Source organism: Macaca thibetana, chromosome 4, assembly GCF_024542745.1.
Source record: "Macaca thibetana thibetana isolate TM-01 chromosome 4, ASM2454274v1, whole genome shotgun sequence".
Classification (NCBI taxonomy): domain Eukaryota; kingdom Metazoa; phylum Chordata; class Mammalia; order Primates; family Cercopithecidae; genus Macaca; species Macaca thibetana.
Window position 1 is genome coordinate 127066492 of NC_065581.1, and position 24898 is coordinate 127091389.

Below are 24898 nucleotides of genomic sequence, written 5' to 3' on the forward strand. Positions count from 1 at the left end.
AGTAGTTCATGTTTTAGAAATAGACTCTAGCCTAAAATTTCAGTAGAATGCAGGATGCATTTTCTCATAGAAATAAAGATATAAATTACAGATAGTTGCTCAGGGCAGCCTACAGATTTCTCTTTAATCCAGAACATACATGAAATATTCTGTATTGACAATAAAAAAATGGAAATAATAGAAAAATAAAAATAAAAAATACAATTCTTAATTATGCTAACATTAAAACTGTACTTAAAGGAATATATATATATATACACACACACACCCACACATACATATATATAGCCATGTAGAAAATGCTTATGATTTAAAGTGTAAAGCAAGAAACAGGTTGGCTGTGGCGGCTCACACCTATAATCCTAGCACTTCAGGAGGCCAAAGCAGATAGATTGTTTGAACACAGGAGTTCGAGACCAGCCTGGGAAACATGGCAAAACCCTGTCTCTACAAAAAAATACAAAAATTAGTTGAGCATAGTGGTGCACCCAGGAGGCTGTGGTGGGAGGATAACCTGAGACCTGAAGATCAAGGCTGTAGTGAGCTGTGATTATATCACTGCACTCCAGCCTGGGTGACAGTGAAACCCTGCAGAAAAAAAGAAAAGAAAAGGAAAAGAGAAGAGAAAAGAAAAAAAATCCTATACACACAATGAATATAACTATAAACACCTAAGTAGATACGATGAGAAATCAGTATACAAAAGTCAGTCAACATGATGGGATTTACAATTAACTTTTTCTATTTTGGAATGCCCATAATGTTAAACTGCTAGCATTTCTTTAAATTTGTCTTTTAAAATATTATACACACACACGCGCACACACACGTCAAAATTTAAATATAAATATTGAGACCTGTACAATATGAACTCAGGCTCTCTCTTAAATTAGCCCCTTAAGACCATCACTCAACCAGGAACTCTGGCTGTGAGTCCTGCCGGCAGCTTGGGCTTTCCCTTTCCCACCTACTCACTGCGCATGTCACTGCCAGTCACCAGCTGCTCCTCATTCTCTCTGCAAATCAGGTCAGTGCACTCAGCCACACCTTCTGCATTCGGCCCAGGTGGCCCCTTCCTACTGCCACCTACCTGGATTAAGTCCTGGTACCTCTGGCTCAGCCTCTTCCAATAAGATATTTCACGATGAAATGACTTGGTTCTGCTGATTCCCGAATCATCCTGCAAACACATACTCCCTCTCCTCACCTTGCATGTTTAACGTCCAGCTCTGGCTGGATCACTTGCCTGCTTACAGAGAGCAGGCCCTCCAGAACCTCTTCAACCTCCCTTTCAGGCTCATTGTCCACTATCCCTCACTAATCCCAGTTTCCATCTCCAGGACTTTTTTTCTCTACCAAGAATGCCCTCTCTCCTAACATAATTATCTGAATCCCACCTACCTTTCAAAGTCCAACTCATATAGTATCCCCTCCTTGAAAGGATGTTCTGCCCTGCTAAACATGCTTCTTCCTCCTGAATGCGCCTCCTGAACTTTTCTTCTGATTAAACATACACAGCTACCTTGAATTGTGGTAATTGGCTGCCTCTTTATTGCTTTCCTACTAAATTATAAACCCTTGCCTTTGAACGTTTTGTTTTTAATCCTATATAGTTTTATGCAGTGTTGGTAACAAAAATATATTTGTTTAATAAGCCAATAAAAAATAAGGTCTAAAAAAGCAACAAATTTAAAAGTTCAATGACTTATTTTTTCAAGTTTAACCTGTAACAAGCATATTTTGACTTAATCTCACAGCTGGGTTTTTAAGAAGTCAAATTTCATTGGTACGCTCCAGATAACACCCCCACTCCTTCCTCTTCTCTTTCCCTCTCAGACTCTCTGCAGAGTGAGAGCCTCATCTCAACTTGTCTCTGCCCGTATAAACACAGAACTTTTGACAGTTTTATGTTGATACTTACAGACCTGACCACGCAAGGCCCTCAAGATAGGGTTGTTAAAGGGCTAGAGCCAACTTGATTCTCTACATCTGAAACACTTAATTACAGAGCTCTTCTGGAATAATCAAATCATATGAACTCTACCCAGCCGGATGGAACAGAAACATTGGCTCAGCTAAAAAGTGGGTGTCTTCCTTAGACTGTGGAATCATGGCTGAGGGTCAGGACCTGAAATATATCAAGGTGGATAATTGATGTATAATAATTTACAAAATTATTCTTTTAGGCTACAGAGCTACAATTCACAGTAGTAAATATGCAGACCTTCTTAAGGAATCAGAAATATGAGGATATGCACAATATTATTCACATTTTACAGATCAGAAAATTGAGGCACAGATAAACTTTCCAAGGCTACCAGGCATTCTAGCTCCAGAAGCTGCACTCTTACCATCCTGCTACAAGATATTTTGAAAAAAAGAAAAAGTGAAAAGAAGTCAAAAGGCAACAGAGTTCATTGATTATTCCATTGAACAGTCACACCATGCCATTCTCACACCCTTGCAGACACATTTGACCATGAAAGGTTCCTCAATGAAAGGTTCCTCATTATCTTCAGAATCCATATTTCTCACATTGACCTTGCAGTTAACTCAAACCCCTAGGTCTGGAATGCTGTCTTCTCTACCTATCAAAAACTATACATCCACAAACCATATAAACTCTCAGCCCTGCTGCAAAGCCTTTCCAGAAAAATATAAATGTTTGAAAAGGATATTCCGCTACCAATGACTGTTTAAGCCCAGCCAAGTAACTGAACCATTCCAACTTCAATTTACTTATGAAAAGAATTTGATGATGTAGGAGGTTATTTCAATTCTAAAATACAAACCCATGTTGATCTTTCTCATTCTTGAACTCACAGATTATCTATTATCTCAATTTAGTTTGTTGTTTATCCTTGTGGGCCATTAAAACTACCACATGTGTTTCTGTCTCTCCATTAGTCAATAACTAAACTAACGAGCAATTAGTGAGCCATGTGCCAGATGCTCTGCTAGGCACCAGAGGGATAAGTATATCACCAATTTTCACTTAGTAACCAGTGAAATTTTCAAGTCATGCCTGAGTCAAGAGTTTAGGAGACATTACAATGTGTAATGGAAACCAAGGAAAGTGAAACTGTGGATAAGGGGGGACTAGTGTATTTATGTATTTAATTGATTTCTGACGCTATCACTAGTGTCCAAACACAGATTGTGTTTTTCTTTGGTTTTGTTTTCTTCACCACAGGATCTTCTGTGCCCAGTACAGCACCTGACAGATAGAATACAATCAAATATTTGCTGAATGAATGATTAAAAAATCAGAGAACCTTCCCACTCTGTTTGGAACTATAGAACATCCAAAGTGATGAGGGCCTCTGCATTTATACTTGCTTAAATAAGATTATGTGAGAAAAGTTTAAAGACACTTAGTATAGTGATTCTCAAATATAGTTAACACTTGGAAATGGTGGTGCTTTAAAAAGATATTAATAGATAATATGAAAATCTCCATCTCAAAAATAGTGCATAAACTATTTAAAGGAAAATCACATCTCTAGGCTTTCAATGTTTGTTCATTACTTTTTCATATATTTTTACCAACTGCCAAAGGCAGTCATATCAAAGGGTAAAGAAGGATGGGAGGAAAACTTACTAAGAATTATATTAATCTGTTTGCAAAGTAGAAAAAGATTCTCATCACTCAACCTTATGAGCAGGAAGAGGGAAGGCTGTTTGAGAACCATTTACTTAACAGAATCACATATTTTAAACACTTCCCTGAATTCACTGCACAAACAACATGTTTGCAGACTTCTTAGATCAACCTCCAACAACGACCCATTCAGGAGTTAAACATTTTTCATCAAACATTGGATTTTTCCTTAACTCCAGAGATTGCTACCAATCTTCTGAAGTGTCTCAATGGCTTCAGGCTAAGAAGAGATTTCTCCCTGTTATAAGAAGCAAGACAAATTAGCCATTTCACTCTCAGACTGCACTAATGATCACATTCTTTCCAAAAGGAACTCTAGAAGACCAAACGCCCTGAGTTAAGAACATCAAAACTAACCAGTTGAAGAAACTTCCCAAGTGTAAGACTCTGCCATTAAAACATTACTGAGAGGGGACTCAAACATAGCCTTTATTCCTTTGTCATGTTTCTAGCTCCCAAACCAAGCACTGATGGCAGTACTGATACATAATTTAAAAGCACATTCCCTTCCACTTTGTAATACCAGAACTCTAATTGGACACCCTGAAGCTTAGGACTACTAGCCATACAAATAGTAAACTCTTTGTCCACGATTCACTCACCTGTGTATTTTCTGTAGATGTTTACTAGGCTTTTATTATATAAAAATACCCCAGTCAGGTGTGGTGGCTCACGCCTGTAATCCCAACACTTTGAGAAGTGGGTGGATCACCTGAGGTCGGGAGTTTGAGACCAGCCTGACCAGCATGGTGGAATCCCATCTCTACTGAAAATACAAAAAATTAGCTGCGCGTGGTAGTGCATGCCTGTAATCCCAGCTACTCGGGAGGCTGAGGCAGGAGAATTACTTGAACCCGGAAGGCGGAGGTTGCAGTGAGCTGAGATTGCACCATTGCACTCCAGCCTGGGCAAAAAGAACAAAACTCCGCCTCAAAAAAAACAAACAAACAACAAAAAAAACCCACCACCAATGGTAAATTACACTCTCCTTCCTTTTTCCCAACTCTCTCTCTCCCCCTCTCTTTCTCTCTCTCTCTCACACACACACACACACACACACACACACACACACACCCCACCACCAGACCGATTAGCTAACTTAGTGGAAAAGACACCTAGATGCCGTCTTCATATGTGAATTTAGCTCACAGGACTAGTGAGGGAATATCATTATCATGGGAGGACACAGAAAACATACAGGACTCTGAGCCACTCCTAGTTTTACCCCTCCTTAGCCTGTGACTTGCCTTTTCTGATCCATCATCTATACAAGAAGAAGAGCAGTGACTAGCACCCACAGGCCTCTCAGGATAGACTTAGCAGGCAAGGTAACCCACCACTTCAGAGCACAGGTTTAACCTCAGGCTAAATACTGCTCTGGTCATTTCATTAGCCGTGTGACCTCAGTATCAATGTGTCTGATGCATAAAAAATGTTACATGATCAGCCCCTGTCATTTCTCCTTTAAAAATTATAAACCACTCTACCAATATTCACTTCTATTATCTAAAAATGCACATAAAAAGATACCCAGTAACAGAATATTCATCAAATGCTCTCTCAGGGCCCAGCATCATCTCCTTCCTTATCGCCAAAGCCAGCCTGCCCTCCCCAGATAGGACACTCACATCTCCCACATGCTTACAGAGGCAGACGGCTAGCCATAATTCCTCCACTCAGCAGCCTTTGAAGACTCAGCCAGCTGTATCAGTTAATAACCTCACTAAAGGTTATCCATCAGAAAGAAGGGAAACAAGTCCTAACTACTCTAGTGAGAGAAGTCATTAAATCCATACATGGCTGCTATACAGTCTGCCTGGCATTTATGGAAATAGCACACACCATAGGAAAATGTTACCAAAGCAGACAAGTATTTAATCTAAATATTAAATAGCCTACCAATCAATTTCAAAGGTAATCTATCTTCAGAGAATCTTTCTGATTCTCTACAGTTCTAACCATTTATTTGTTCAAGCTGTAAAATTTTTCTTTGGGTTCCATAACCATTTCAATAAATCAAACTTGCCTTTTCTCCCCTTCCTGTTAAATAGTAAAACCATGTAGAATACTTCCTAGACTAAGTGGTTTAACCTCATTCCTATTTGTCAGAAGCAGGCTGCACTGATTTTTTTTTTTTTTTAACGCTCTGATTGAAAGTCTTCTTTCTAAATGAGAATACTACCCTTGGAATGTTGGATTTCATTATTGGCTAGTTTCTGTTTAATCTTGGAGAAATCTCTACAAAAGGAAACTATATTATTTTCTTTCCAGGAATTTAATACAATTGTTCCATACTCTTAAGAGTGTGACATGGTTCAATTTCTCATGTTTATAAGCACTAACAGATACTAATATGTGAATAAAATGCATGATCTAACTTCCAAAAAATAACACCCAGGATATGTTATAACAATGTGCTATGCTGTGGCTGGACAGACAAATTTTTATTTGTCCAACACTGCATGGTGTGGCTTTATCCCTCCTGAATGGTATATCCAGACCAACATTTGAAGATGTCCACTATATCTTGTTTTAAAATGTTTTCTGTGCCTACAAAATACTTACATAAAATGACTGGAAGATTTTTATAGGAAATTTTAAATAATTTATCATCAGAATGAGTCATGTAGAAGCGCCAAGACTAAATTAACATCCCCTTCAGATGTAATGGAAATCTCATCTTTTCTCTGGGGACTCATCTAATTCTCTCTTCTATAATTTTTGGGAGAATACAGTAAAAGCATTTAATACAGTAATGGTATTAGCAAAACAAGGACTTATTTAAGAGGCTTTACTTGGGTCATTACAAGTATTATAGAATTACAAGATAAAGAGTGTGGGCTTCTGGAGATTACTAAAAAGTTGATATAGAAATTCCTCATTCAGAGAGAAGGGGGATAAAACTTATTATTCTAAGCCAGAAAGTCTACACTGTGAACCAATCTCTATATCGAAATAAGTATTTTAAATCTCAGAAATGGGAAATGATCATAGAGCCCTCACTTGTGACCTATCAAAGTCAGGTTACCATCAAGTTTTATTTGATGTTAATAATAACATTATGCAAAGTATAGTTATCTTGTCATTAATTTTCTAGCAGCTTGACCAAACTGTTTATCAAAAAGTATACTACAAAAAATTAACTTCAGGCTAGGTTTGTTGTGAACTGAAATATTTTTCCCCAATCCTAATATTTAAATAGTTAAAAATAATGGTACGTTTCCTATCATCTCCCCATCACCCCTCCTTTCTAAGCACCCCAGTCTCCAGCAATCATCTTACTCTCTACTTCCGTGAGATCAACTTTTTTCGATTCCACATGTGAGTGTAATCATGGTATTTGTCTTTCTGTCCCTGGTTTATTTAACATAATATCTTGTGGGTTCATCCACAATTATAGTTAAGTTGGAGGAGTAAATTTCAGGAGCTCTATTGTATAGCAAGATGATTATATTTAGTGACAATATTTTTTTTTTTTATTTTTAGACAGGGTCTTACTCTGCCGGCTACAGAGCAGTGGTACGATCTCGGCTCACTGCAACATTTACCTCCTAGGCTCAAGCAATTCTCCAGCCTCAGCAACCCAAGCAGCTGGCATTATAGGCACACACCACCATGCCCTGCTAATTTTTGTATTTTTTTTTAATTATACTTTAAGTTCTAGGGTACATGTGCACAACGTGAAGGTTTTTTACATAGGTATACATGTGCCATGTTGGTTTGCTGCACCCATCAACTCGTCATTTACATTAGGTATTTCTCCTCATGCTATCCCTCCCCACAACAGGCCCTGATGTGTGATGTTCCCTGCCCTGTGTCCAAGTGTTCTCATTGTTCAATTCCCACCTATGAGTGAGAACATGCCGTATTTGGTTTTCTGTCCTTGTGATAGTTTGCTGAGAATGATGGTTTTCAGCTTTATCCATGTCCCTGGAAAGGACATGAACTCATCCTTTTTTATGGCTGCATAGTATTCCATGGTGTATATGTGCCACATTTTCCTAATCCAGTCTATCATTGATGGGCATTTGGGTTGGTTCCAAGTCTTTGCTATTGTGAATAGTGCCACAATAAACATACGTGTGCATGTGTCCTTATAGTACCATGATTTATAATCCTTTGGGTATATACCCAGTAATGGGATAATGGGATAGCTGGGTCAAATGGTATTTCTAGTTCTAGGTGCTTGAGGAATTGCCACCCTGTCTTCCACAATGGTTGAACTAATTTACACTCCTACCAACAGTGTAGAAGTGTTCCTATTTCTCTACATTAATTTTTGTATTTTTTTGTAGAGATGTGGTTTCGCCATGTTGCCCAGGCTGGTCTCAAATCTGGGCTCAAGCCATCCCCCTGACTTGGCCTCCCAAAGTGCCGGGATTATAGGCATGAGTCAAATGCCCAGCTGACAATATATTCTTGAAAAATGTAAACAGTGGCTGTTATGTGCTGTCACGACAAAAGTGATAACTATGTGAGGTAATGCAATTGTTAATTAGCTAGATTTAAGCATTCCACAATGTATATAGACTTCAAAATCATGTTGTACATGATAAAGCATACTATGTTATCTGTCAACTAAAAAAATAGCATGTAACAAAGGTCCTTATCTGTTTAAGCATTTTGGAAATCTCATTGTAAAGACTGACAGATTTATTGTTTTTCTGACAGTGTCTGACTTTCCTCCCAGACATTAACTAAAAGTATTAAGGTTTATAATGGTGTCATTGGAGAGTTCATTAAGAGAGGCTTTCCATGATTTCTGGTAGAGTTAACCTGTGTCAACTCCTATCTTCAGCAAGGCTAGCAGAAGGCATTGCTGGGCTGGATGGAATCAGAAAGCAAGTACAAGTTTTCAAAACAGGTGCTACTGTTGACATAATATGCATTAAACATTCTGCTTGTGCATAGCTCCTAGAAGAATGGGTACTTCCTCATTTTAATTTTTAACACAAGTTTCTGTATTCCACAAAAAACTATTCCTGGGAGAATTTCCAGAATAATATGTAATCTGACTTGCATATCTTAGTATGACACCAAAGCTGACTCTCCAGTATTTGGAGACCTAATAGCAGAAAAAAGATTCACAGGTTGCACTTCGAAGTTACAAAAGCGGTTAGCATGGCAGTTGGCTTTGCCTCTGTTTCAAGAGTGGCCCAGAGATAGTGGAGAAGTAAAACAAAGCTGGAAGGGGTCACTCTGTGGTTCCTAAGAATGCACGGCTGCCAAACTTAAAGGATAAGACAAAACTGTACATTCCAGAATCAAAGAGAGTTAAAGATGAATGAGATCCTAAAGATCAGCTAGCTCAGGCATCATCAATGTTCATTGTGTTTAAGAATCAGTTGGGATGCTAGTGAAAGCTGCACATTCCTAGTCCCATCCACTGAGATTCTGATTCAGCAGCAGGAGGCAGCCATGGTACCAGTAGTGATACATAACATTTCTAAAGCACTTGCTTTGTGCCAGATACTGTGCTATGTTCTTTATAAATATCACCTTATTTAATTCTCAAAACAATCCTACTGGGTGGGTACTACTATTGCCCCCATTTCACAGAAAAGGAAATCAAGGTAGAGTGACTGAGACATCTGTCCAAGGACATTCTGCTAGGAAGTAGAAGAATAAGAGTTGAAACCCAGACAGGCTGGCTTCAGAGTTTGAGCTCTTAATCATCACCCTGAACTACCCACCAACAGGGTTAGGGTGAGGCCCAGGACATCAAGAGAATGTCATGACTGCAGTCAATCTTTTCTGAATGAGAAACTGAAACCAGGAGAAGTGCAGTCTCCAATCCAAGACAAAAATCCTTCAGTGCATTTCCAGGGAGAAATCCACCAGTGGATGACACCAACTATTCCTGAATATTCCTCAACATATGCTCCTCGAGAGAGGAAAAGGACGGAATGCATTATTGAAAGCTTTCTTGTTGGTTCCTGCTGTGTTACCATGACCAAAGTGCTGTTATGGGGCAGAGTTTCTATCCTTTCTGCCCAACTCACCATTCACTCAGAGAATATGACACACTCTGTTCAGCATAAGGGACCCCCAATCATGGTGATTCCTAAAACAAAGGGAAAGCAGGAGGGAGAGATGCTATTCCTAAAAGGAAGGTGGTAATTGGAATGAGGGAGGTAAGTTTCATGTAACTTGAAGGAGAAAAAAAAAAAGATGTGATTCTGGCCGGGCGCGGTGGCTCAAGCCTGTAATCCCAGCACTTTGGGAGGCCGAGACGGGCGGATCATGAGGTCAGGAGATCGAGACCATCCTGGCTGACACGGTGAAACCCCGTCTCTACTAAAAAATACAAAAAACTAGCCGGGCGAGGTGGCGGGCGCCTGTAGTCCCAGATACTCGGGAGGCTGAGGCAGGAGAATAGCGTGAACCCGGGATGTGGAGCTTGCAGTGAGCCGAGATCTGGCCACTGCACTCCAGCCTGGGCGGCAGAGCGAGACTCCGTCTCAAAAAAAAAAAAAAAAAAAAAAAAAGATGTGATTCTGATATGGCTCCCAACTGTGGTCTTTCTCCCCCTAAATTGACCATTCTGAAATCTCAGTATATATCAAAACATTATTATTATTATTATTATTCTTGCTTTGTTTTAACATATGAAAGCAGGCAGACTACCCGGAATAATCAGATCTACCCCATGCTGGAACTACTCACATACATTCTCTTAAAAGGTTACAAATATACTTTCTAATGGCCTTTAATGCAGAACGAGGCCAAAAATCTCACGGATTTATTGAAATTGTCCCTTTTTGATGTTAAACCATCAGGGTAATTTAGGGGGTCCATGAGCAAGAATAACAAGCATCCGTTCTGAATGAAAGACGAGCTAGCATGACCGCAACGCAGACGCATTTTCAGATAACAAGTGCAGGGGATCCGAATGTGTTCCTGTCCCAATGACGCACACTGGTGGCCACGTCAAACCAACCTTCATCACTTCCACCTGCAGGTCCTCGTTGAGCGAAGGCGTCACTTTCACGGCATTCAGGATCTGATTGAGCAGCTGCTTCTCATCAGAGTCTGTTTCCATGGATACAAACCTCTCTTCCGACAGAAGCTTCTGTAAAGAGGCACAAGGCAGTGATCACAGATAGGCTCTCCCCTGTTGCCTTATTTGGTTGTATCTTATTATGGATTGATGATCAGTTTTCTTACCGGGGAGGCGTGTAGCTGGAGGCCATTAGGAAAGGACTTATGTATGCTATGTGCCAATAAAAAGAAAAATGCAGCCAAGGGCAGTGGCTCATGCCTGTAATCCCAGCACTTTGGGAGGCTGAGGCGGGTGGGTCACGAGGCCAGGGGTTCGAGATCAGCCCGGCCAACATGGTGAAACCCTGTCTCTACTAAAAACACAAAAATTAGCCAGGTGTGGTGGTGAGTGCCTGTAATCTCAGCTACTCAGGAGGCTGAGGCAGGAGAATTGCTTGAACCCAGGAGGCAGAGGTTGTGGTGAGCCAAGATCGCACCACTGTACTCCAGCCTGGGCGACAGAGCAAGACTCTGTCTCTAAAGAAAAGAAAAATGCATGCAACCCTGAGTAAATGGTTTTTGGCAAAGACCTTTTCCTGCTATTGGACTATTCATTCTAAATGCCATCAAGTGAAACTCTGATGTGCCGGCCATATAAGGTATTTAGGTGGTGGGGATGGAGAATGATCATGCTAAGAGGAATCTAGCCCTACCCACTAGTCTCACATACACACACACACACACTTTCTAAATGTGGCTTCACCACAGGAAAGAAGGTCTTGTAGACAAGATCATTTTTCAGGTTTTTATCTTTTTACTTCCTAATGTGACCTGTCATTTATCCAGGAATTATTTAGGAATCCAGAAATCTTAATGTATTTCCCCATCAGAAAATGCATCCCCCCAAACCTCAACCAGAAGACATTCATTGTTATGAGGACTCCCAGGAGCCCATCTCGCAGGATAGGCTTTCTCTATCTCTTTCTCATTTTCATAAATTTTTTTTCCAGATTGTACCAAAACCCCCCTGCCCACAACTTCCACTCCTTCATCTTCCTCCAGAGACACACAGATTAAGCTTCTACAAGATCTGAAACCAGCTATCACGTCCACCCAAGTCTTGTCTTCTCCACACTAAACCTCCTCAGGCTCCTCCAAATGTTCTCTGCCAGATAAGGTTTCACTTGTGCTTAGAATGTGGCCTCAAGAGTGGTCTGATACTAACTAGTGATACATAATTTGGATCACATTCTCAAGTCAAATGAGCTTAGTTGGTTGTCACAGTACATTCTATGCCTGTGAATGAGGCATAGAATTTCACCCTCAAACCCCTAATTCTCGTTCACAAGGACTGCAATTAAGCTACTTTCCTCCATGCTGTCTTGGTGCAATTGATTTTTGAGACCCCAGTATAGACCTTTATATTTGTCCCTATTCAATTTGTTCTTCTCCAAAGGGGCTTCGAGTTGCAGCCTGTGAAGAACTTTGAGAATTCTGATCCATCCAGTGTAATAACTCCCTCTTTTACCTTCACACCACTAAAGACCTTGAAAATAATATTTCAAACCTTTCTACTTAAGACTCCCTGAAATTTTGCCTATATTCTTTCAAAAGGACTTTTTTTCCCCCAGAATCATGTGGTATACTCAAGAAAGCCCAGAATTAGAGTTTACATACAATTTATTTTTATTTAAAGTGATAAAAACTGAGAAGCTCTAAAAATATGCCTAAAGTTAACAGGAGGTAGCGGGGGATGGTAAAAGGACGACTCACAGCCTACCAAGTTGCTTCAGTTAACACGATTCAGTAAGCCCTTGAAAACATGGCACTGCAATTTAGAATATTCCAGGGTTAAAGAAAAAAGGGAGAGAAGCTAAATGCAAAATCTACATAACATTAGAGAAAAAGGAACAAAAGTGGCAGATGAAAACAAATTCTCAACTATTTTTATGGTTGGCCCAATTACGTTGGAGAAAAGCAAAAGGTTTTTAATAACATTATTGATAATGTTTAAAAGATTCAAATACTGTTGTGTATAAAAATATACATTATCTAATTCTGATCTGCTGGGGGAAAAAGAGCTGTTTTCTCATTATTTCATAAGTTTCCCAATACCTTTTTGGGAACTTCTCTGAACTAAAAAAGCTAACTATGAAGCAGTTTGCACTGACATAAAAAGACATCTGACAAATGCCACCGTGGTTTATCCATGGCCACACTGAACAAACTCCTGCAGGCTTCAACTTCACAGCGCTTGTCTCTTAGAGGCCAACCACTTTAAAAAGTATGTGTATTTACATAGTCAGCACCTTTTTACTATCAGAATTAGACCCATTATGTTTGGTGTAAAACACAAACCAAAAAAATGTATTCAAGCAAATCTGACTTTTCTTGTTAAACCAAATTTCTTTTTTCTTCCCAATCTTGCTCTGGAAATAAAAGATAATAATCCACTCCTCAATCTAACTGTGGAATAAAAAAACAAAACAAAATCTTTCCAGTTTACCATCAGTTTTTATTATATAGAACCACAGATGTTGAATGTATAAGATTTGAATTGATATGAACTTGTGGTCTCTTTTTTGGGATCCCTTACTCTCCTGAAAGATGTCACACACACACACACACAAAAATCCCTATTTTTGTGGGCTTAGCTACGTCCACATGAATCAGTGTCTGATCACAAAGGTTCAATGAAATAATGCTGTGTACAGAGAAATTCTGATGAATATAAGAAAATCCTGTTATTTTCTATGGTTATTTCCTAGTTCAATCACATTTCTGTCTGAGTCTTTAAACAACCAGTATTTAAAATGTTAACTATTTGCCCTTTCAATGCCAAAGTGGCCTGTCAATTTCTATCATCCCACTGCATTCAGTCAAAGCCATACCTGCATCCCTGCCAATGCGTGTTGGGCCAGCTTCACATTCTTGGATTCCAAAGCCAACTGGAGAGGCAGCAGGCATTTCTCCCTGGCAAACGCAAAAATAAGGACAACATGTGAGCTCAGTAAAGCTGGCAATCAAGTGATGTAAGCCTTATGTACACCCACCCCCAAATACCACTACACACATACACAAAAACTATAACCAATAATAAAAATGCACATGGGCTCAAGAGAAAACACAGCAAAGAAGCTGTGCAGAAATGATAGCCCATCAACCCCTTGCCTTCTTGGTATGGCTACAGGAAGAGCAAACACAAGGACTTTTACTAATTATTACCTGGTACACTCATTAGTACACAATGGGATCCCAGCCAGTCTGTGAACATGCTTTGTTCTTTCCCAAATTAGCACCACTCACTGCTCACACCCAGCACACCTGGGGGTGAACACCTCTAGGAGGCATCATTAAGTAGATTTCTACGCCTTGCTTCTACCTCTTCCTTACCTGGAGATTATATGCATCACCATCAGCACTCTGTCTCATCAATATATACCAAAATTCTATTAGTTTGTCAATTCCTCCCCAACTCAAAGGATTCAACAATAATTTATAAATTTAACATTTGCTCTATAATCTCCATCAAGTAGTAGATCTGAGTCTTGTGACAGGTTCTTAATGAACATGTTTCCAAGACAGAAATACAAATTAACCATCAATAGCATTGGCCGATAAGAGGTGCCTAGATGCAACATTATCTAGAGTCAGGGGAGAGACAAAAAAAAAAAAAAAAAAAAAAAAAAGGAGAGCTATTTGGATATTTTAAAGCTTAGAAAAAAAAGGAGATTAAAATATTTTAGGAACAAACCAAAAGACAAAAATATCTGTTAGAAGCATCTACTTTAAATAATTAAACAACAGACCAAGAATTTTAATCAACCCATTATTTCCCTATGGAGTTACACTAGCACAAAAGTGAAATGTGACTTCATTTTACCAGGTTTCTCTACCCCTACTTAAACCAGAGCAGCCCCACTCTTATCTGTTTTATATTTTCAGCATAAACTGAAAGATACATTGATTTTTAGAGTGTGAAAGCTACCACATTAGACTATAGGATTTCATCGTTGGAGAAATAAGGGTTACTGTTGTAGAACACAATGAAATACAAAGTTCATTATAGCTCTGATTTCTCCCTGTCCACTCTGCAGCTCTGCTGCTTTTCCATGGAATCCTTCCATCAGCAGCTTCACAACCGATGAAGTGAGAGTCACACACTCCTCTAATATAATGCCAGCCACACAGACTACAAAAACAATCAGGAAAAATGTTTGCCTTCCTAATCCTCACCTTGCCCCTCAACAACCCAATGTTACAATATCCATTTTTATATGACAATTAACACTACAGACATTTTTCATTAGATTCATCCTTTGACAGATGGATAAATTACCCAAGTGTGTTACATCCAGTTGGGTGGCTGTAACTTTGTCACCGTTATTTTATTGTCAGCTTGTCACAATTACAAGACAAACACTGTGGCGCAGTCAATTAGTGCAGGAATAGCTGATTTTTTTTTCCAATTTTGTTTCTTTTATTCAATGTTAACCAGTTTAAGAGCTTAGAAAAATTAAACGGAAGCATGAAGATAGAGTGAGAAGTAGCAACCAAGGGCAAATGGTATGCTAACAGAAGCAGCACAGAACTTCATCTGTAAACCCTTGAAACAATCAAATTTCCACCAGGATTAATCCACTGTGAAAGAACTTTCCACTTGAATTTGGAGTCAGATTGGCCAATGAAAGAGCATAATAGCAGGGAACAAGCATGGGGGTCCAAAAGTCTTACAGCCTAATAGTCCAGGGAAGAGGAAATATATCCTGCAGCTATGGGCTGAAAATGTACAAGTATTTACACATTACTCACCAAGGGCACCCAACAAGATTGGATGCCATGTCCAGCAGCAACAAGGACCCTTTTGGAAATCCTCAACCTGTTGACTCTTGGAAAGCAGCAATATGTTCGCCTATCTATATTACTCTGCCATCTGCAGTATTAGCCCTTGAAATCCTTATTCCACACTCTCACCTGCTTATACATTCACATGACTGATACTGTTGACCTAAGCCTGGTTGCTGACAAATGCTAGGATTTCCAGGTTGCACCACCACCAGGGGCCATCACCATCATGCAAGCCATGGTCACCAAGCAGGACTGGTAGATGAAGGTGGTTCAACTAGGTTTTGGCTGAGTTGAAAAATATGAGTGGTTAGTAGAAAGAACATGGGCTGTGGAATCACATACACATGAATTCAAATGCTAAGCACTGGTAAGTTTTGTAGTCTCAATCGAAATACTAAAATCTGTGGGTCTTAACTCCCTTATCCATAAAAAGGGCATTTTAAGACCAATCCTGCAGAGTTGGAGTACAATATATAGATAATATGTAGTATAACATATGTATCAGAGGTTGTCAAACTTTTTTGGTAAAGAGCCCCATAATAAATATTTTAGACCATGCACTCCAAATGGTCTCTGTCGTAACTATTCAACTCTGCTAAAGCACAAAAGCAATCACAGACAATTAGTAAATCAATGAGTATGACTATGTTCCAATAAAACTTTATTTACAAAAACAGGCAAAAAGCCAGAGTTGGCTTACAGGCTGTAGTCTGTCCAGCACTGATATAGACAAAGTGCCCAACACAGATCATGATCTTCCCCATGCAGATCAAAAACAATTTTTCTTTTTTTTTTTGAGACGGAGTTTTGTTCCTATTGCCCAGGTTGCAGTGCAATGGCGTGATCTCAGCTTGCTGCAATCTCTGCCTCCTGGGTTCAAGCGATTCTCCTGCTTCAGCCTCCCAAGTAGCTGGGATTACAGGTGCCCACCACCACGCCCAACTAATTTTTTGTATTTTTAGTAGAGATGGGGTTTCACCATGTTGGCCAGGCTGGTCTTGAACTCCTGACCTCAGGTGATCCACCCACCTTGGCCTCCCAAAGTGCTGGGATTACAGGCGTGAGCCACCACGCCTGGCCTCAAATCTTTTTATGTACCCAGAAAGATTTTGCACAGGACAGGGACTAACTGTCCTGGGAAGGTCATAGCAGAGGCAAGCACAGCATCAAGATCTCCCTTAGAAAATGAATACATTGCCTGGACACCGTGGCTCATGCCTGTAATCCCAGCATTTTGGGAGTCCAAGGTGGGCGGATCACGAGGTCAAGCGATAGAAACCATCCTGGCCAACATGGTGAAACCCCGTCTCTACTAAAAATACATAAAAATCAGCCGGGCGTGGTGGTGTGTGCCTGTAGTCCCAGCTACACAGGAGGCTGAGGCAGGAGAATCACTTGAACGTGGGAGGCAGCGGTTGCAGTGAGCCAAGATCACGCCACTGTACTCCAGCCTGGCAGCAGAATGAGACTCCATCTAAAAGAAAAGAAAAGAAATGCATTGGGGAAATATCACTATAGACAAAAATTTCATCTGGATATTAAACCAAAGCACTCCATTATTCAACCATTTATCCAATCATCATCCATTCAAACATTTGAGTGCCTCCTGTGTGCCAGGCAGCATGCTCAGAGCTAAGGAAGGGCCAGCAAGGAACGGGTCACAACCTGCTTTCATTAGTATTCATGGGACAAAGAGAGAAAAAAGAAAATTAGCACTTACTATTTATCTCATCTTAACTGTCACTACAACCTTCTTACCCTTATTCTAAATTTGAGAAAATTGAGGTTTGGAAAGGTTTTGTAGCCTGCCCAAGGCCACACAGTTAAAATGTGTTGCAGACAACTCAAACCCAAATTCATCTGACTCCCAAGACCAAGTTCCTTTCAACCTCTTTGGTCTCATAAGATCAGAGCAAAACTAGAATAGATGTGCTTCTTAACCTGTTTTAGTTCTTAAACACGCACACACACACACACACACACACACACACTCACACACAAAATCTGGCAAAGGACCCTCTTCCTAGAAGAGGGTGCCTATCATTCCATAATCCTCAGGTCCCCAAACCTCAATTCTACATCCCAAGTTAGGAGTCTCTGTCCTTTATGGTAAAGAACTCTGCTCAACATTCAAGGTCTGTATCAGAGAAGAGGGTAGTATAACCTGGCTGGGGTTCTGCTAGGACGGCCTTTGAAGAGATGCTACACTGAGCCCTGGGTAGCTGTGTTTGTGTGTGTGTGTGTGTGTGTGTGTGTGTGTGTAGGTGTATGTGTAGGTTACTATAAACATTTTATAGTAAATAAAATTCTATTGTTGAAATTGAGGACCAATATTTTAAGAAAATGTCTACAATGTTAATAGTGCTGTTTATTGCAAAGTAGTTGCTTCTGACCCTATCTTCAACAACAAAATAGATATTTACTTAAAATGAAATGCTTAAAAACAGGGTTTTTTGCTAGTAAATACTAGTAAGAACAAAAGTGTACCCACCAGTCTAATGCTTTTAAACAGCTAACAAAAATCAACATGAATGAGAACAATTTACTGTAGTAGTAACACGGTTGGTAACAGGGCCATAATAATCTGTATCCAAGGCCACTCATCCCCTCAGACCCAGCAGCCCCTAGAGTAGTACCACAAGCCTCAGATCCTGACTTCAATTGGAAATGAACCCATGTGCAAAAGAAGGAAATTCATGGGGCATAACCAATTTTGCTGCTTGCTCTGTGATATCATAAAAACCCTCCTACCTTCATTTTTTTCTACAAGTGATTTTAATGAAAGAGAAAACAGGCCTGTTAATTGGGTCTCAGGATGAAATTTATAATGAAAATGCAACATGGCACACACTCAATCCCCTTTGCACACACTGTACTGGAATAAATCATCTTTTGATCTTTCTAGATGCTGCCTCATTGGGAAAAGGGCATGGCAAAAACCAACATTCGATTACATTAAGCGATTATTTTTAATGCAGAGGCACGTGCAAATTTATTCTTGCCTAATTAAATAAAGGCAGTGGCCCCAGGTTTCATGTCCTGACATGCCATTATTTCTTAAAGAAGAATAATTAGCAGTGCTGCATATGCATGAGGAAGGCATCATCCGCACTGTGATGCTGCATCTGGTCATGAAGAAGAGACTGAATCTATTTCCTTAACTGCACTGTCATGGTTAACAGACCAGCTTTATTAGGCTGACAGGTAACAATGGACAAAGGGAAATTAAAATAGGTGAACAAAGGAAGAGTTAGGATTTACCAATAATTATCTTTCAATACAACCACAAACGTGAACTTTAAAAAAATTGTTTGTAAGTTATTGGGGTACAGGTGGTATTTGGTTACAAGAGCAAGTTCTTTAGCGGTGATTTGTGAGATCCTGGTGCACCCAACACCCAAGCAGTATACACTGCACCATATTTGTTGTCTTTTATCCCTCGACCCCCTTCCACTCTTCCCTGCAAGTCCCCAAAGTCCATTGTATCATTCTTATGCCTTTGCATCCTCATAGCTTAGCTCCCACATATCAGTGAGAACATACGATGTTTGGTTTTCCATTCCTGAGTTACATCACTTAGAATAATAGTCTCCAGTCTCATCCAGGTCATTGCAAATGCTGTTAATTCATTCCTTTTATGGTTGAGTAGTATTCCATTGTATGTATGTATATATATATACATACCACATTTTCTTTATCCACTCACTGATTAGTGGGCATTTGGGTTGGTTCCACCATTTTGCAATTGTGAATTGTGCTGCTATAAACGTGTGTGCAAATATCTTTTTCAAATAATGACTTCTTTTCCTCTGAGTAGATACTCAGTAGTGGGATTGCATGATCAAATGATAGTTCTACTTTTAGTTCCTCAAGGAATCTCCACGCTGTTTTCCATAGTGGCTGTATGAATTTACATTCCCACCAGCAGTGTAGAAGTGTTCCCTGGTCACCACATCCACAAAAAACATCTACTGTTTTTTTTTTTATTTTTTGATTATGGCCACTCTTGCAGGAGTAAGGTGGTGTTGCAATGTGGTTTTGATTTGCATTTCCTTCATCATTAGTGATGGTGAGCATTTTTTTCGTACGTTTGTCGGCCATTTGTATAGCTTCTTTTGAGAACTGTCTACTCAAGTCCTTAGCCCACTTTTTCATGGGATTGCTTTTTTCTTACTGATTTGAGTTCACTGTAGATTCTGGATATTAGTCCTTTGTCAGATGTGTAGATTGTGAAGATTTTCTCCCACTCTATGGGTTGTCTGTTTACTCTGCTGACAGTTCCTTTCGCCATGCAAAAGCACTTTAGTTTAATTAGGTCTCAGCTATTTATCTTTGTTTTTATTGCATTTGCTTTTGGGTTTTTGGTCATGAAATCCTTGCCTAAGCCAATGTCTAGAAGGGGTTTTCCAATGTTATATTCTAGAATTTTTACAGTTTCAGGTCTTACATTTAAGTCCTTAATCCATCTTGAGCTGATTTTTGTATAAGGTGAGAGATGAGGATCCAGTTTCATTCTCCTACATGCGGCTAGCCAATTATCCCAGCATCATTTGTTGAAAAGGGTGTCCTTTCCCCACTATGTTTTTGTTTGCTTTGTTGAAGATCAGTTGGCTGTAAGTACTTGGGTTTATTTCTGGGTTCTCTATTCTGTTCCATTGGTCTATGTGCCTATTTTTATAGCAGTACCACACTGTTTTGGTGACTATGGCCTTATAGTATAGTTTGAAATCAGGTAGTGTGATGCCTCCAGATTTGTTCTTTTTGCTTAGTCTTGCTTTGGCTAGGCAGGCTCTTTTTTGGTTCCATATGAACTTTAGAATTGTTTCTTGTAACTCTGTGAAGAATGATGGTGGTGTTTCTTTGGGGATTGTGTTGAATTTATAGATTGTTTTTGGTAGTATGGTCATGATCAAGTGGGTTTCATACCAGGGATGCAGGGATCGTTTCACATATGCAAATCAATAAATGTGATACACCACATAAACAGAATTAAAAACAAAAATCACAAGATCATTTCAATAGAGCAGAAAAAGCATTCGACAAAATCCAGCATCCCTTTATGATTAAAACCCTCAGCAAAATTGGCATACAGGGGACACACCTTAATATAATAAAAGCCATCTATGACAAACCCACAGCCAACATAATAGTGAATGGGGAAAAGTTGAAAGCATTCCCTCTGAGAACAGGAACAAGAGGAGGATGCCCACTCTCACCACTCCTCTTCAACATAGTACTGAAAATCCTAGCTAGAGCTATCAGACAAGAGAAAGAAATAAAGGGCATCCAAATCAGTAAAGAGGAAGTCAAACTGTCCCTGTTTGCTGACGGTATGATTGTTTACCTTGAAAAGCCTAAGGACTCCTCCAGAAAACTCCTAGAACTAATAAAAGAATTCAGCAAAGTTTCCGAATACAAGATTAATGTACACAAATCAGTAGCTCTTCTATACACCAACAGCGACCAAGTGGAGAATCAAATCAAGAACTCAATCCTTTTTAAAATAGCTGCAAAAAATAAAACACTTAGGAATATACCCAACAAAGGAGTTGAAAGATCTCTACAAGGAAAACTACAAAACACTGCCGAAAGAAATCATAGATGACACAAACAAATGGAAACACATCCCATGCTCATGGATGGGTAGAATCAATAAAGGGAAAACGTGAACTTTAAGTAACCCCAAATACATTCCTGAATGTTAGGCTGATTCCTCTTTGATGCTCTGGGTGAGAAGAGGCATGAAGATATCTTACATTTCTGAGGTCTGCTTACACTCTTAAAATTCTAGGATTCTGTGATCTAAGCCATTTATCAAATAACTGTCTGAATTTCTTCACATCATAATCATAGCTCTGGTTGAAATGGCTTAGACGTGGCTTACAAAGTAACATGCTACACATGTTCCTATTTACTATTTAATTATAACTTTTGAAGGTAGATATCTAATTGTCAACCAAACTGAAACTAAGAGAGATTAGGTTACTTGTCCAAGGTCATATGTTTGCAAATGACAGAGCGAGATTCAGACTTAGACCATCTCTTTTCTTTTTTAAAAATATTAAATAGACACAGGGTTTCACTATGTTGCCCAGGCTGGTCTCAAACTCCTGGCCTCAAATGATCCTCCCACCTCAGCCTTCCAAAGTGCTGGGATTACAGGCATGGGCTGTCGTGCCTAGGCTAGACCATTTGTTTTGAAAATCTATGTCCTCAAACCTATGCCATAACGTCTATGCGGATAGCCAGCTCCCACCAACTATGTGTAAGGCACACTGCTTTAAAGTGGTAATTCAAAGGTCCACTATGTTAAGAATGGGGACAGGCATCAAAGAAATAACGTGAACTCTCTTATTTCGAGTGGTAATTCATGAAGCAATGCATTATGTTGACAGTTGGTATGTAATTAGGAGAAGGTATAGGCAGTCTGGATATGTGGAAAAAAATTGGCTTTGGAACTAGCTGCTGAGTTCAAGCCACACAGCCAGCACCTTTCCTGGTAGTCAGGCCATTTCCTAATTTGCATACGAAAGGTTTCTACCCTCACTGTTGTGACATTCGGGTTGTTATTATTCATGTTAATGAATATGCGTCCTTTACATTTAAACAGTTTACACCAACATTGATTGATTTTCATTGATTAAGCTTTTGCCAGGGCCAATTCCATTGGCCCAACTGGAACTAAATTGGTTCCTTAATTGATTTTCTCTACAGTGCAGTTAAAATATATTTCCATTTCATTTCTATTTTAATGAAATTATTTTTATCAGTAGCAATCCTTTTCTATTTCAAAACAAAGTCTGGATTCACCCATCAGGCACTGTTTCAGGCCCTAGGGATATAGCTGTGAACATAAAATCCCTTTTCTCCTGCAGGCTTTCAAGACTTTTAGCAAGCCTATTGCAATTATTAAGTTGAAACTGGCATTTATATAGGTCAGAAGAGGTTGAATATTGGCAATTTCATATGATTCAATCTAGTAGAACTAATTCTAAATAACATAAAATGGTTATGCCTATACTTTACCTCAAGATATCAACTTTTATCGTCCATGATTTTCTTATAAAAAGCACACATGTATATGAGAAAAATCCAAACAAGCAGAATAAAAAACAAACATTAATATATAGCAATGCAAATCAATTAGAGCATTATTTAAGAAAGAGCTCAGCTGAATGTTGGCAGTGGGTATTTCCAGATAGTGGCATGGGAGAATTTTTTCTTTTTTTATACTTTCCATTTGTACCAATTTAATATAATAACTCTAGAGTATACTTGCATAATCTAAAGAAAATACTCTTTAAGCTTGACTGATGTAAGGAGAGTGGCAGTTGAGTCACGGAAGTGCCATTATTAAAACTTCCAGCATACCAGTCACCGTGCTAAGAGCTCAGGCACTTGATCCCAATAACTCTCCCAACCACTCAATAAGGAGGGACAAATACAGTCACGTGCCGCACGATGGTGTTTCCATCAATGACAGACCACGGTGGTCCCATAATCACCTGGGAAGTTTCCTATCATAGCTGTCCTAACATCATGCAACACTATACTCACATGTTTGTGATGATGCCAGTGTACACAAATCAACTGTGCCACCAGTTGTACAAAAGCATAGCACATACAATTAGGTACAGTACATCACACTTGATAATAATAAACAACCATGTTACTCGTTTATATATTTTCTATATTTTTATCATTATTTTAGAGCATACTCCTTCCACTTACAAATAAAAAAGTTAACCGTAAAATGGTCTCAGGCAGGTCCTTCCGGAGGTATTCCAGAAGAAGGCATTGGTATCATAGGAGATGACAGCTCCTGACCCTGAAGACCTTCCAGTGGGACAAGATGTGGAGGTGGAAGACAGTGACACTGATGATCCTGCCCCTGTGTAGGTCTAGGCTAATGTGGGTTTGTGTCTTAGTTCTTCACAAAAAGTTTAAAAATTTAAAAATAAATTAAAGCTTAAAGGCTGGGCATGGTGGCTCATGCCTGTAATCCCAGCACTTTGGGAAGCTGAGGCAAGTGCATCACCTGAGGTCAGGAGTTCGAGACCAGCCTGACCAACATGGAGAAACCCCATCTCTACTAAAAATACAAGATTAGCCAGGCGTGGTGGTGCACGCCAGTAATCCCAGCTACTTGGAAGCCTGAGGCAGGAGAATCATTTGAACCCGGGAGGCAGAGGTTGCGGCGAGCCGAGATCACACCAGTGCACTCCAGCCTGGGCGACAAGAGGAAAATTCCATCTCAAAAAAATAAAAAAATAAAAATAAAAGTAAAATAAAGCTTATAGAGTAAGGATATAAAGTATTTTTATACAACTGACAATCTGTGTCTTAAGCAGTGTTACTTCAAAGAATCAAAAAGTTAAAAAATTAAAAAGTTTATAAGATAAAAAAGTCACAGTAAGCCAAAGTTAACTTACTATTGAAGAAAGAACATTTAAAAAATAAATTCAGCGTAGCCTAAGTGTACAGTGTTTATAAAGGCTACAGCAGTGTACAATAATGTCCTCGGCATTCCAATTCACTCACCACGCTCTCTCTCACCGACTCACTCAGAGCAACGTCCAGTCCTGCAGACTCCGTTCATGGTAAGTGCCCTACACACAGGTGCACCATTTTTTATCTTCCATATCTCATTGTTACTGCACCTTTTCTATGTTTAGTTACACAAACACTTTCCAGTGTGTTACAACTGCCTACAGTATTCACGCAGTAACATGCTGCACAGCCTGCCTGGGAGCAACAGGCCTATAGCCCAGGTGTATGGTAGACTGTACATCTAGGTTTCTGTACGAACACTCTATGGGGTTTGTATAATAATGAACTTGCCTAATGACACATTTCTTAGGACCTATCCCCATCGTTAAGCCATGCACGACTGTATTATTGGCATTTACTATGAGGGATGGAGGGGAAGAGAAAAAAATCACTCCTGGACAAGAGGTAGGGCAGGCACTGGACCCCTGAGCTCATGCCTTGGCACATGAGACCTTAATGGTTACCATGTGTCAATCTCAAACTACATTCCAAGAACGAGGTTAAACATTTTACATACAGTAAGCCAGTGAAGATTTTTTTTTACCAAGACACTCCTTTCTTTCTGTCCATTGTCAATCCATTTTAATATTTCCTCACATTATCTCCTACATGTCAATTTTACAACTTCCCGCTGTGAAATGCTATAAGCTGCTCCTCACCCCCATAGACACACTTAATTCCTCACAGGGCCACTTCTTATGGCACTGTGGAAAATGTCTGCTCTTTAAGGTTTTCATAAGAAGCACTTTGTCAATATATATAAAGAAATTAAAATATTGGTATGCCTTTAACTAGGGTTTCTTCTGCTAGGAGCCTTTTCTAAGAAAATAACCATAGATGTAGCAAAGTTTTCTATGT

At 39.5% G+C, this 24898-nt stretch overlaps 2 protein-coding genes across 2 annotated transcripts in view; one reads left to right on the top strand and one right to left on the bottom strand.

Annotated features, from left to right (window-relative positions):
* ARFGEF3 (ARFGEF family member 3) overlaps positions 1-24898 on the bottom strand; it is a 190354-nt gene that overhangs the window by 131505 nt on the left and 33951 nt on the right. Inside the window, exons 3-4 of the mRNA XM_050787319.1 lie at positions 13534-13615; positions 10602-10733 (exon numbers count right to left, since the gene is read on the bottom strand). Coding sequence (XP_050643276.1) covers positions 10602-10733; positions 13534-13615 — 214 coding nt within the window. The remainder of the gene's footprint in view (positions 1-10601; positions 10734-13533; positions 13616-24898) is intronic.
* PBOV1 (prostate and breast cancer overexpressed 1) lies at positions 2040-2621 on the top strand. The gene is given in 3 exon segments (XM_050787433.1): positions 2040-2298; positions 2301-2560; positions 2562-2621. Coding segments are annotated over 3 exon segments (402 nt in total). The 5' UTR covers positions 2040-2216.